Below are 11,449 nucleotides of genomic sequence, written 5' to 3' on the forward strand. Positions count from 1 at the left end.
CCAACATTTGAAAATAGATCTCTTCCCACCGCAGACTATAATCTCCGGTGCCGTTGACAGGACCTTGTGCTGCCCCAGAGAGGATCTAGGCAAAGGTGAGCACACATCTGTGCCGTCCAGAGCGCCTGGTATGTTCCAGGAAGTGAGAGTTACGTGACAGACTCGCCTCTGCATGGCCAGGGCAGGGCTGGTGCGTGGTCCTGTGCCCCGTTCCCCACGTCGATGCAGCCCAGGAACCGACCACACCAGCATGTCCAGGTCACTGTCATGTCCCAAAGGATGTGACAGTTAACTGATAAGAACTTATCCCACAGCAATGGGCATTTCTGTCACTCCCCTCTGAGGCTATGGAGGGCCCCATTTCCTAGTCCCTAGGGTGCTTGATATTTCCTACATAGGCAAAGGTCCCCATCCTTTGCCAATTGCTCCTCTGGCTGTTGCGGCAGAGTATTTGCCAGTCTTTCCTGGGGCAGCCAGGACAAAGGTGGTCCCCTGGGTCTCGGTCCCTCAGTTCTGGGGCTCTGGGCTGAAGGGCTTGGAACAGGACAACTCCCCCATAGCTGAGGCTCCCGCAACAGCCAGGCTTTCCCCAGGCCCCCTGGGCTCACTGTTCCAGGTCTCGGTGGTGCTGGGTTCCTGTCCTTGGGTGGAGGACTGAGGCTCAGAGGCTGAGTCCCCCTCCTCTGTCTCCCTTTTGTTCCAGGGTGAATAAGAGACAATGGTGAACCCCCTTGTGAGCAGGGCTGTGTCTGCGGGAACCAGCTCTGCACTGTGTCCAGAGATTTCCACGATGCTCAGCTTCCACTGTTGCAGGTCCTGCTCCTGGGGTGCGTCTTGCAGTCTTACCACCCACACCTCCTCAGGCTCCAGCAACACTTTCCAGTGCTCTTCCGGGGTCCTCAGGGCCCAGCCTGGAGTCATCTTCCGGAGGTAGATGGCATCGTAGCAGCCCACTATGGAGACAACCTGCAGGTCCAGTAACCAGGCCTCAGTCTCGGCAGGGTTCACTGCCCAGGTGGTGCCCAGCTCCAACACCATGGGCTCCCCTGGGGGCAGGTCCACTCTGAGAAAGCCCTGCCACGAAGGAGAGCAGCTGGGCCAGTGTGAGCAGGCAGGAAGCTCCTCAAGTCTCCAGGGAAGGCCCTGGGTCCAGTCAGCATCCTCGGGGCCCAGGCCCAGGGGAACTGCATTGTGAGGCTGCAAATCAGTGGGCACAAAGTCATGGTCCAGGCCAGCCTCTTCCGGCCCCTCTGGGCCTGATGCCAGGGCCCCCTGCCCCAAGGCCTGAGAGCCCCCCTGCACAGCCTGCCCTGGGCCCTGCTCCCAGCTCGGCCCCACCCCGGGGGACCCCTGCTGCTCAGAGCCCGCCCCAGTGTGCTCCATCAGCTCAGGGTCCCAGTCTTCATCTTCCCAGTCTTCCGACTCCAGCGAGTCTTTAAGGTCCAGAAAGGCAACCCTGAAGCAAGCGAAGCACAGCCTCGGCGGGTCTCCGTGTCGGAGATGATACAGCCAGGAGGCGTAGAGGTAGGACATGCCCTCCCTCCCGTGTCGCAGGCTGACCGGGGGGCACATGGCCAGGCCGCCTCCTCCTGGCGGGTGGACGGCAAGAGCAGGGCTTGCTGGGGGCTGCAGGTGGTCTGGCCACGGGGGCGCGTCCAGCAAGAGGGAAAGGGATGAGGAGCAGGAGGGAAAAGCGGGGGAGGAAAAGGAGGAAGAGGAGAAAGGGCTTTTTGTGCAGGGATCTGGGGTGGGGGTGGATGTACTGGGTCCAGCTCAATGGGGACCTGCAGAGGTGGGGAAGTCTGAACTTCCGGAAATTTCTTCAGCTTCTGCAACTGCTCCAGGCTCTGGGAGCTGCAAAGGCAAAGGGAGCGAGGTTAGGCGCCCCCAGCAGGCAGGGGGAGCGGGTTGCGCTGGCTCAGCAGGGTGAGGGCTGTGGGGTTCAGACGCCCCGTGAGGGTCCTGCGCGGCTTGAACTGCGCTGGGGCTGGGGGTCCCTCACCCTCGTCCCAACCAGCCCCGGGCTCGTCAACCCGATCCCCACCTCAGGGACCCAGCACCCCGTCAGCCTGGTTCGACAGAACCTAAGGGAAACTAATCCCAGGACCCCCCCAGCTGGCCCATGGCACCAGGGGGTCCACTGTGGCGCTTTGGCCTCCCAACTCGTCACCCAGCACCAGGCCAGGCCCCGAGATACCGCCCCCCCCAGACCCTCACCCGCGCCGGTGCCTCTGCTCCCACGGGCACCGGGGAAAGGGGGAGCAGCCCCCGCCGCCTGGGCCTATATAGGGCCGTTTCCCATGGTGCTCTGGGCTCATCTGCATATCTCCCATGAGCCTCAGTTTCCAAGAAGAGAAAGTGCTGAGTCACCAACTGCCCCAAGTGGGGCCACGTGCAGCCCAGGGGGCAGGAGCCCGGGAAGTCTGCTCCCTGGGGGCTGGGGGGGCTCGTGCGCTCGCCTGTGGCTGCGTCTGGAGTCTGTGCAGGGAGCGTCCCTCCCAGGGTGCTGTCCCTTCGCGGAAGCCGGGGCTCGGTCCTGTCCTGCGTGTGTAAACCGTGGGTTCCTTCTCTGCTGTCGCTTTATTGAGGTTCTTTATGGATTTGGGAAACTGATCGCTTCTCAATTAATTACACCTTAAACACATTTGTCCTTTGTGGTTCATCTTTTCACTTTGTTTAAAAGTCTTTTAGGTATGGTCAAATATGTCAATCTCTCCTTCGAGAAAGAGTTTTTTTTTTGGTCTTTGTTAGTAGCATCTGCAGTACCCCAATGTCACAGTGTTAATTTAAGATATTTTCCTCTTGGCCGGGCGCGGTGGCTCACGCCTGTAATCCTAGCACTCTGGGAGGCCGAGGCAGGCGGATTGTTTGAGCTCAGGAGTTTGAAACCAGCCTGAGCAAGAGCGAGACCCCGTCTCTACTAAAAATAGAAAGAAATTAATCAGACAACTAAAAATATATAGAAAAAATTAGCCGGGCATGGTGGTGCATGCCTGTAGTCCTAGCTACTCGGGAGGCTGAGGCAGGAGGATCGCTTGAGCCCAGGAGTTTGAGGTTGCTGTGAGCCAGGATGCCACGGCACTCACTCTAGCCCGGGCAACAAAAGCAAGACTCTGTCTAAAAAAAAAAAAAAAAGATATTTTCCTCTTATTCTTTTATATTTTTGTTTTTTTCCCTTTGCCTCTTTCTTTAAAATTTTATTTTACTTTTTTGTTTTTTGTGTTTTTTTGGGGAACCACTGTAACAGGGTCTTGCAGTGGGGGAGAGAGACTGGGCTCAGCTCCCTGCTTCTTAATGTTTTATTTAAACAGAAGTTGCTTTTATTAAGAATGCAAGAATGTTGATAGATGATTTTTGAAATAATTTGCCAAATTCATCGGGTCACTCAGACTTTGGGCTGAACTTCCCTCTGTGCATCCAAGTGCGCCTGCGCCGTCTCCGCCAGCACGTCGAGGATCATCTCACGTGGACAAGTCTGGTCTGGGCTCCTGGTCAGCACCTGGCCTGGACTGGGCAGTGAGGGCAGGAGGAAGACCCCACCTGCCTCTGGAGTCAGATGGCAGCAAAGGTCCTCCGATCAGTGGCTCACAAATTTTTGCTGCACGTTAAAATTGTCTTGGGAGCTTTAAAAGTCCCAATGGCATGTCACACTGTGTGGCAGACACACCTAAGGTGACCCCAGTGAGTCACAACATCCCTGTGATTGGGGTCAGAAAGACTTGCTTCTCATCGATAGAAGAGGCCAGGGTGACGGACGTCACCCCTCGATGATGTTGTTATATACACACGGTGTTGCATGTATTACATGGATTTTATGTACCCCGTTATAGATTATATTTTACATACATGTATACACTGTTATATAGCTTTATACATATATACATCACACACACACACACCTGTACACATCCGTGCTCTCTCGTGCTCTCTCCTGCTGGCCTGGAAGCAGGAAACAGCCATCTGTGAGCTGGGGCTGGGCAGCCCCGTGGCAGGGAACCGGGGTGGCCTTTGGGACCTGAAGGTGCATCCAGCCGACAGCCAGTAGGAAGCCAGGGCTCTCAGTCCTACAGCCACAGGAGAATTCTGTTGCCTGAGAGCGCAGCCTGGTTGACATCTGGGCTGCAGCCAGGTGAGAGTCTGATCTGGGCCTCAGCCAAGCTGTGGCCCAACGATAACCCATGAATACTGGGAAATAATGAGTGTGTTTTGTTTTAGGCTGCTAAGTTTTGGTAATTTGTTATACAAGAATAGAAAACTAATATCCATCCATACCAGTTATATCAGAATTCTCCAATGGGATCCAGACATCAGTGTATTTTTAAACTGTCCAGATGCGTCTGATATGCTGCAGTTTGAGAACCAATGCCTAGACCACCGGTTGAGGTTAGAAGTTTTAGCAGCTTGTGGGCCCCTCGATCCCCTTCCTCCTCCCAGCCAAGCTGGTCATAGATGAACCAGGGCCCTGCCCGTCTCCCTAGCACACGTGGCACACAAGCCTCCCAATCGCGCCAGGCCTGCACCCAGAACCCTCTGCTGCGTCCCGCCCCAAGCTGGAAGGCATGTCTAATTGATTTGATGTTTGAACCAGGGAAAAGATGTTCTGCTCCTTGTTCCTAACCCACTTATAACAAAACGAAAAGAAACAGAAACCAGATAGTTTCTTAACACACAGAGACTCATAACTTTGTTGGCTTCAGTTTTCAAAGACACCAGCTTGAGAAACTAAATCCTCTGCTGAAGCAGTTTGAAAATCCACCTGTGACAAGATTCGGACAGACCATGGCTCCTGCCCCGTGGCTCCCACACGGCCAGGCCGGGCCCTGGAGGTGGAGCCTTGTGGTCCACACGGAAAGGCGTCCAGGTTTCAGCTCTGCTTCCACATGCTTCACTAACACGGGGAAAGAGACCAGAAAACGGGCCACCTTTGGTCTCATCTCTGTGCCCTTCCCACGCAAGGGACGTTGTTTCTCTGTCGGGTGAAGTGGGGGGACGGTTCCCAGGATGCTCTGGGCACACGTCCTCCAGACCCCAAGACTGAGGGCAGAGCGTGCAGACCCCCCGCCGACTGCTGGGCCAGGCCCTGGAGCAGCAGGTTCCCGAGAGTGGTGGGAGCAGCTCTCACCTCCCACTGCAGAGGGGGGCCCAGGACCCCAGCAGCTGTGCACTGCAGGAACCAAACTTTTCATTTTGCTCTGTTGATGGCTGAAAATGATATCTTGCTTTTCCCGTTTTGTGTCAAAATTGTGGGTTTTCCAGTATTTCTCCTGCAGCTCCTGCCCTTAACGTCTCTGTCGCCTGTTCTGGTGTTTCGAACGTTTCTTTTTCAGTTGAGTTATTCTTTTTTCCTTCCCTTCACTGTCATAGTTCTTTATTGATCCCAGAATCCAGATGATGCATAAAATGTTTAAATATTATTTCCCCTTTCCTGGATTACCTTTCCACTTTGCGTGGAGTTTCTTTTGTCATGCACAGGTTTCTGTGTGTTCGGTGGAGCAGAGTATCCATGTTTCCCTTCAACATCTGATTTCTGGTGTATTTTAAAATAGAACCTTCATTCTTCAAAGCCACAACAGTATTTTCTTGTATTTTCCCTTTTTAAACTTTATTTCCTTGGTTTCTCAACTTTTTTGTTAAACATATGCGTGGAATTTGCTTTTGTGAATGTTATATAAGAATGTGTGTGTCTTTTTCTCAGTCATTTTTCTTGCAAAGGCCATTTAAATGTCTGTTGCAGGTGGATGCATTTGGCGTTGCCCAGACGTCTGCCGGGAACATGCAGTGAGCCTCGCAGCGGGGTCCTAATCTGAGCTCCTGCCGGGGTGGTGCACACGCTCTGAGGAACGCAGATTTGCATGACGCAGTTTGGCCTCTGGTATTACAGTGCACCGAAGTTTCTTAGATGATCTGGTCTGGTTAAAAGTTCGGTTGGTGTAGAGCTCCGTGAACAGAAGTGAACACATGCAAGACCCGTCCCGCCATGACCGCAGCCTCCGTGATTCCAAGGGCCCCCATCCCACTCTCACCGTCTCCAGGTGGTCACCACGTGGGATCTGCAGCTTGGGCTTGTTTCGTGATTTAACCCAAGAGATCTATCAGAAACCACCTTACAAAAACAGATAATGAATTACAATGTAGAAATGTGTCATTTCCGTGGCCTTTGGATTCAAAGCAACCAGGAAAAATTATAAAGTTTGTCCTTAAGTATTTAAAGTTTAAGGTTTTTTTTTGTTGTTGTTTGAGACAGAGTCTCACTCTTTTTGCCTGGGCTAGAGTGCCGTGGCGTCATCCTAGCTCACAGCAACCTCAAACTCCTGGGCTCAAGTGATCCTTCTGCCTCAGCCTCCCGAGTAGCTGGGACTACAGGCATGCACCACCATGTCCGGCTAATTTTTTCTATATATTTTTAGTTGTCCGATTAATTTCTTTCTATTTTTAGTAGAGACGGGGTCTCGCTCTTGCTCAAGCTGGTCTCGAACTCCTGAGCTCAAACAATCCGCCCGCCTCGGCCTCCCAGAGTGCTAGGATTACAGGCGTGAGCCACCGCGCCCGGCCTTTCCTGGCTTTTTTTTTAATGCTTTATCGAGATGTAGTTCACACAAAATAACTGTACATATTTAAGGTGTACAACTTGAATAGTTTCAACACATGTACAGACCCAGGACATTGTCTCGCCAACCAGACGTCCCCAGTGGATGTCCCGTCCTCCCCTGTGCAACACTCCCTCCGCCTGCCCACACCCAAGTGCCACCCACCTGCCTCTGTCACTGTAGATTAACTGGTGTTTTCTAGGGTTCTCTATAAATGGCATCAGACACTAGGTGCTTTCTGGGGCAGGGGGCTCCGGCTTCTTTTACTCAGCATCATTGTTTTGAGATTCATCCATATTTAAATCAATAGCTCATTGTCTAAATTGCTAAATGTTGCTGTGGATATGCCCACCATTTACCCATTCTCCTAGTGATGTTCCAGTTTGGGGCTATCATAAACAAAGCTTCTATGAACATTCACGGACAAGTGCGGGTGTGGACGAACATTTTCATTTCTCTTGGGTAAATATTTAGGAGTGGAATGGCTGAGTCCTATGGTAAGTGTAAGTTTAACTTTTAAGAAACTGCAAAACTGTTTTCCAAAGTCGTTCTACCATTTTATATCACAACCAGCAGTCTGGGGACTTCCAGTTTCTCCATGTCCTTGGAGAAAATCTGCACTGGTGTCCTAGGGCTGCCGTAGCAGGTGCATCTGCCAAATCTCAGAGATCCACATGGTCACGGTATTACCCAACAGGCACCACCTCTTCTCCTGGAAACCCACAAGCTCAGAGGACCTGGGCCCCTCACCCTCTGCACAGCGACCAGGAGGGCGGGGTCAGCTGTCTTGGGGTGGATTGGAAAGCCCATGGCGGAAGCGTTCCATCTCCTGCAGGGACACAATGCGTCCCCCACGGACCCCTCCCAGGGCCAGAGACGCTAATGAACAATAGTGAGTCTGTACTGAGCACTTGCTATGTGCTGGGCATGGGGCCCTACAGTTATTATATTGCAAAGTGGGCTGCGGCTTCTAGAAAACTTAAAATTCCATCTGCGGCATTTTGTTTCTGTTGGGCGCTGCTGCCCTGGACAAAAGTCTTCTCTTCGTATTGCTCCACGGCTCTCCGTTGCCTCGTCCACACCGGTACTAAAACACACATCTTTCTAAACACAATCTGACCCGCCTGGTCCACACCCACAGCCCTGGCTGGTGCCTCCGCGGGATAGCTCAGGCTCCACATGGACGCACGTGGCTGCCACCCGCCGCCTGGCCTGGCCTGCTTACCCTACCACACACGAGCACCGGGAGCTCACGGGGTCCCCAGGCCACTTGGGCCGGGCTGCCTTTGCACGGGCTGTTCTGTTGCCTGGGAGACCCTTCCCCTGCGGCCCTCCTGGTGAATTCAATTCCAACCTCCCAGAGCCAACGAGCGTCACCTCCTGGCGTTGTTCTGTTCTGTGTGCACACCTTCGTGGCTCCTTTATCGGCTGCATAATTTACTAGTTTCTCCCTCTCCCTCCTGGCCTGAGCTCCCAGAGCACGCGACTAAGTCGGAGGTGCCTATTTGACACAGAGAACTCAGAGCACAGTGGCTGAATGCACGAAACAAGCCCACATGGGGAGACGTTTCCTCTCCCCTCCTCGATGCCCAGCGTGGCTGGGCCTCTGCTTCCCTGGGACGCCCCACTGCCTCCACTTTAGCAGATGTGGGGTGCACAGGCCTGGAGACTGTGCCCCCACAGACAGGACTGCAGAGCTGGCATCAACCCCAGCCCCACTCACACCTGGGCCTGAGTCAGTTTGCAGAGCCACCGCCGTGCGGCTTCGTTTTCCACCGATCAAATGCCTGCTGCGCTGAGCACGGAACACTCCGCAAGGGCTGAGAGGAGCGTGCTCTACCTCTAGAGTTTATGGATCTAAGGGAAGAATCGGCACGGTGCCCACAACAGGGGCCTAGCTGTGGTCCTCAGGGCAGCTGTCCCAGAGCTGGGAGCTGCCAGGCTCCGAGAGGCCGGTGAGGCGTGGGGGTGTGTGGTTTGTTCTCTCAGGGTTGTGGGAACAGGGGAACGGGCTTCCCTACGTCCCTGCGCCCTCAGAGAGCTCAGGGGGTATGGGGAGGAGCTATATGAACTTACAGGGCTGGGGTAGCCTCAGGCTCCTGGGCGTGGGTGCACAAACAAATCAGGCAGGGAGAAGAGAATGACGAGGCCTCAGGCCAACGGGGAGATGCATTGTTCATCCCCAGAAGATCCCAGCCTGTTCCTAGGAGGGCAGCACAAGATGTTGGTATTTATGAGGCTAAGTTTAAAAATGCAAAGCAGGGCATCCACTTCAGAAGGACACAGAGCTGTGGAAAATGGGAACAGCACCAGCACCCACAGCAGGACTCGTCAGGATGTGCCACACTGGGGGAAAGCGCCACCCCCCAAAAATGCTTCATGCAATCGTCCTCTGTCAAGTGAAAATAAAAGCCAGTTCCTAGGCTGTATACACAGCACTGCTTTGCTTTCGTGTTAAAGACATGTATGACTGTGTGCCCATGTGTTGAGTGTGACATGTTCACATCTGTGTCTGCCCATGTGTACATATGTCATGTGTCGCGGAGAGTTAGCTATGCTCCCAGCAAAAAATTGGGTCCCTTAGGTAGGGGTCATCGCAAAGGATAAGAAAATAATAGAAAATGTAAAATAATAGAAATAAAAGAATACACAGAGACGAAGGTATAGTTTTATAGATTTATAAAGATAAAAGGCAAAGTGGGGTAATCAGGGGTCCTTACGATATCCCCATCAATTGTAAGGCCACGAGTGGAGTTTTACATGGGTTTTTATAGGTACAGTGATCGGTTGCCAGGGGTAACAGATTTATGTAATAACAGGTAGTTCGTTTTAGGTTAAAAGTCTTTCAAAAGGCTTCTATAGACCCCTTAACTAACTCTGGTTACAACATCTTTCGAGGACAAACTTCTAAGTTCTAAGATAAAGCTATGGCTTAACAGAAGGGTTAAACAGAGATATAGTGGCTCCATATTTCTTTATCTAGATAACTAGATAAAGCAGGAACTGTCCCTTGGGCTAATTGTTTTTAGCCGCAAGTATCTGTCTCTCGGGAAGACATTCTTTGATCAGCTCTCATCCCGTGGTCCCATGCAGACCTTGTTTTGTCCTTCAAAGCAGGTGAGAACCACGGGGTTGAGACCGCAGCGTCGCCTTGGAAAGCAGCTGCTACTGACCTTTGAGATGCCCTCCTGAGGTGGAGCAGCTTTCGATATGCAAAATAACATGTTCACATATTCCTTCAGGGCAGAGCCCTGAAAAACCCCTGAGACCGTTTCTGTCTCTAATATAGTAATATTAATTTATGGAGTGACAAGGTGTTGCATGTCCGTGTGTGTGCCCATGTGCACATGGAGAATTATTTGTCTTTGTCTTCATGCCTTTTTATTCCTTTTGGAAACACAACTCTAATTTTACGGAACAAATCAGTAAAAAAGTAGAATTTATCATATGGAAAATCCATGAACAGGCAACTTTTCAGGCCACATCTGTTCTCTGTGTCCGTGGGAGCGTCGTCTCCTGGCCACCAGCATGTGGCTCTCTCCACGGAAGCAGAGGCCTCTTGTCGCACCAACAGGCTGCGTTTCTCTGAAAAGCTCTCTGCCATGAATTTAAGCAAGAAAGATATAAAAATGCTCATCTCCTCCCTCATTGCCTGTGAGGAGGAAAAGCCAACACAGACACAAGCGCATCTGATCCAGAAATGCTTTGTGCAGATGCTGGGCTGGCGCTGGGGGCTGAGCTTTGCTCTGTAATGTGAGAGAAACAATACAAACATTTACTTAAGGCCCAAGTCCTCGGACTTTGTTAGAATATTCCGTAATCCTTTCCTGGTCTTGATTATTACAAGTTTTCAGGAAGGGTCTATCTGGTGAGTCGCCTGATTATTTAAACACACTTTTCTTTCTTATTAGGGCATGATTCCAGCCGGGTTACCTGCCAACAGAATCAAGTCCGTGTGGCCGCAAAGGCTTTGAGGGCCGGGTGGTTTTTCTGGGCGTGACCGATCACGCCAAGGTCAGACCCCGACTGCTGGGAGTCCTGCACCAGGAAGGCACCAGCCCCAGAGGCTCGACCTCGTCCAGAAGAGGCAGCCCGTGGCTAGTAGCCTTGGCGGCCACCCCGAGGGTGCAGGTCAGGAAGCCAAGGGAGAAGCAGGAATGTCTTCCTGGAGCCACTCCACTCCACAGGCATCTCTGGAATGTTCTCGGAGCCACTTGAGGCCCTGTGGGCAAGACAAAGACAAAGCCGACTGGGCTCCGTGGCCCGTGCTCACAGGGCGCCACGTGGAGCAAAGCAGCAAGGCTGCCCTCTCGGTGACAGGCTGCTCCTGCATCGAAGCCCATGTCCAGCAGCTGACAACAGGGCTGTGCCCTGCATGTCAGGGCCGTCTGGGGCCAGGAGGGCCAGTGGGGAGCACATGCCCCTCCTTTCCCGGGAGGGTCCCCACCCGCCAGGCCACAGCCCCACCCACCCAGCCCTTGGCATCCACTCAGGGGCACTGCCAGCCCCTTCTTGCCGGGCAGGCATGGTTCAGCCCCAAGGCCTTGAGCAGACTTTCCAGAGAGAACCAGGGGCTCCTCCCGGGAAGCCTCTGCTCCCCAGACCCTCAGGTCAGCTTCTCTGTGGGGTCCACGACCCCGGCCCTCCTCTCCCCAGCAGCCGGGAAGCTCAGGGCCTGAGATGGTTCCCTGCACCTTTAGAGAGCAGAATCTGTCCCCTCTCCCACCCGAAGTGGGGGCACCTCGAGGTCCTGCAGTCACCTCTGCTGCCTCCTGAAGTGGGAAGAGGATTGGAGGCCAGCAGGGGCAGACACAAGACACCCTCCCCGCATGTGGCCCTGGGGCCAAGTCTCCGCGCTTCAC

General features: G+C 53.2%; 1 protein-coding gene across 1 annotated transcript; it reads right to left on the reverse strand.

Moving 5' to 3' along the window:
• Positions 1-507: 507 nt before the first annotated feature.
• Positions 508-1,572, reverse strand: LOC105819994 (testis-expressed protein 19.2-like). The gene has a single exon (XM_012656359.1). It carries the CDS (start codon positions 1,570-1,572, stop codon positions 508-510), a length of 1,065 nt encoding a protein of 354 aa, XP_012511813.1.
• Positions 1,573-11,449: the final 9,877 nt, after the last annotated feature.

This window comes from Propithecus coquereli, unplaced genomic scaffold (genome assembly GCF_000956105.1).
Source record: "Propithecus coquereli isolate 6110/MARCELLA unplaced genomic scaffold, Pcoq_1.0 Scaffold501, whole genome shotgun sequence".
NCBI lineage: Eukaryota > Metazoa > Chordata > Mammalia > Primates > Indriidae > Propithecus > Propithecus coquereli.

Excerpts from the sequence above, each read along its gene's own strand:
- LOC105819994 (XM_012656359.1), bottom strand. The coding sequence starts at position 1,572 with ATGTGCCCCCCGGTCAGCCTGCGACACGGGAGGGAGGGCATGTCCTAC.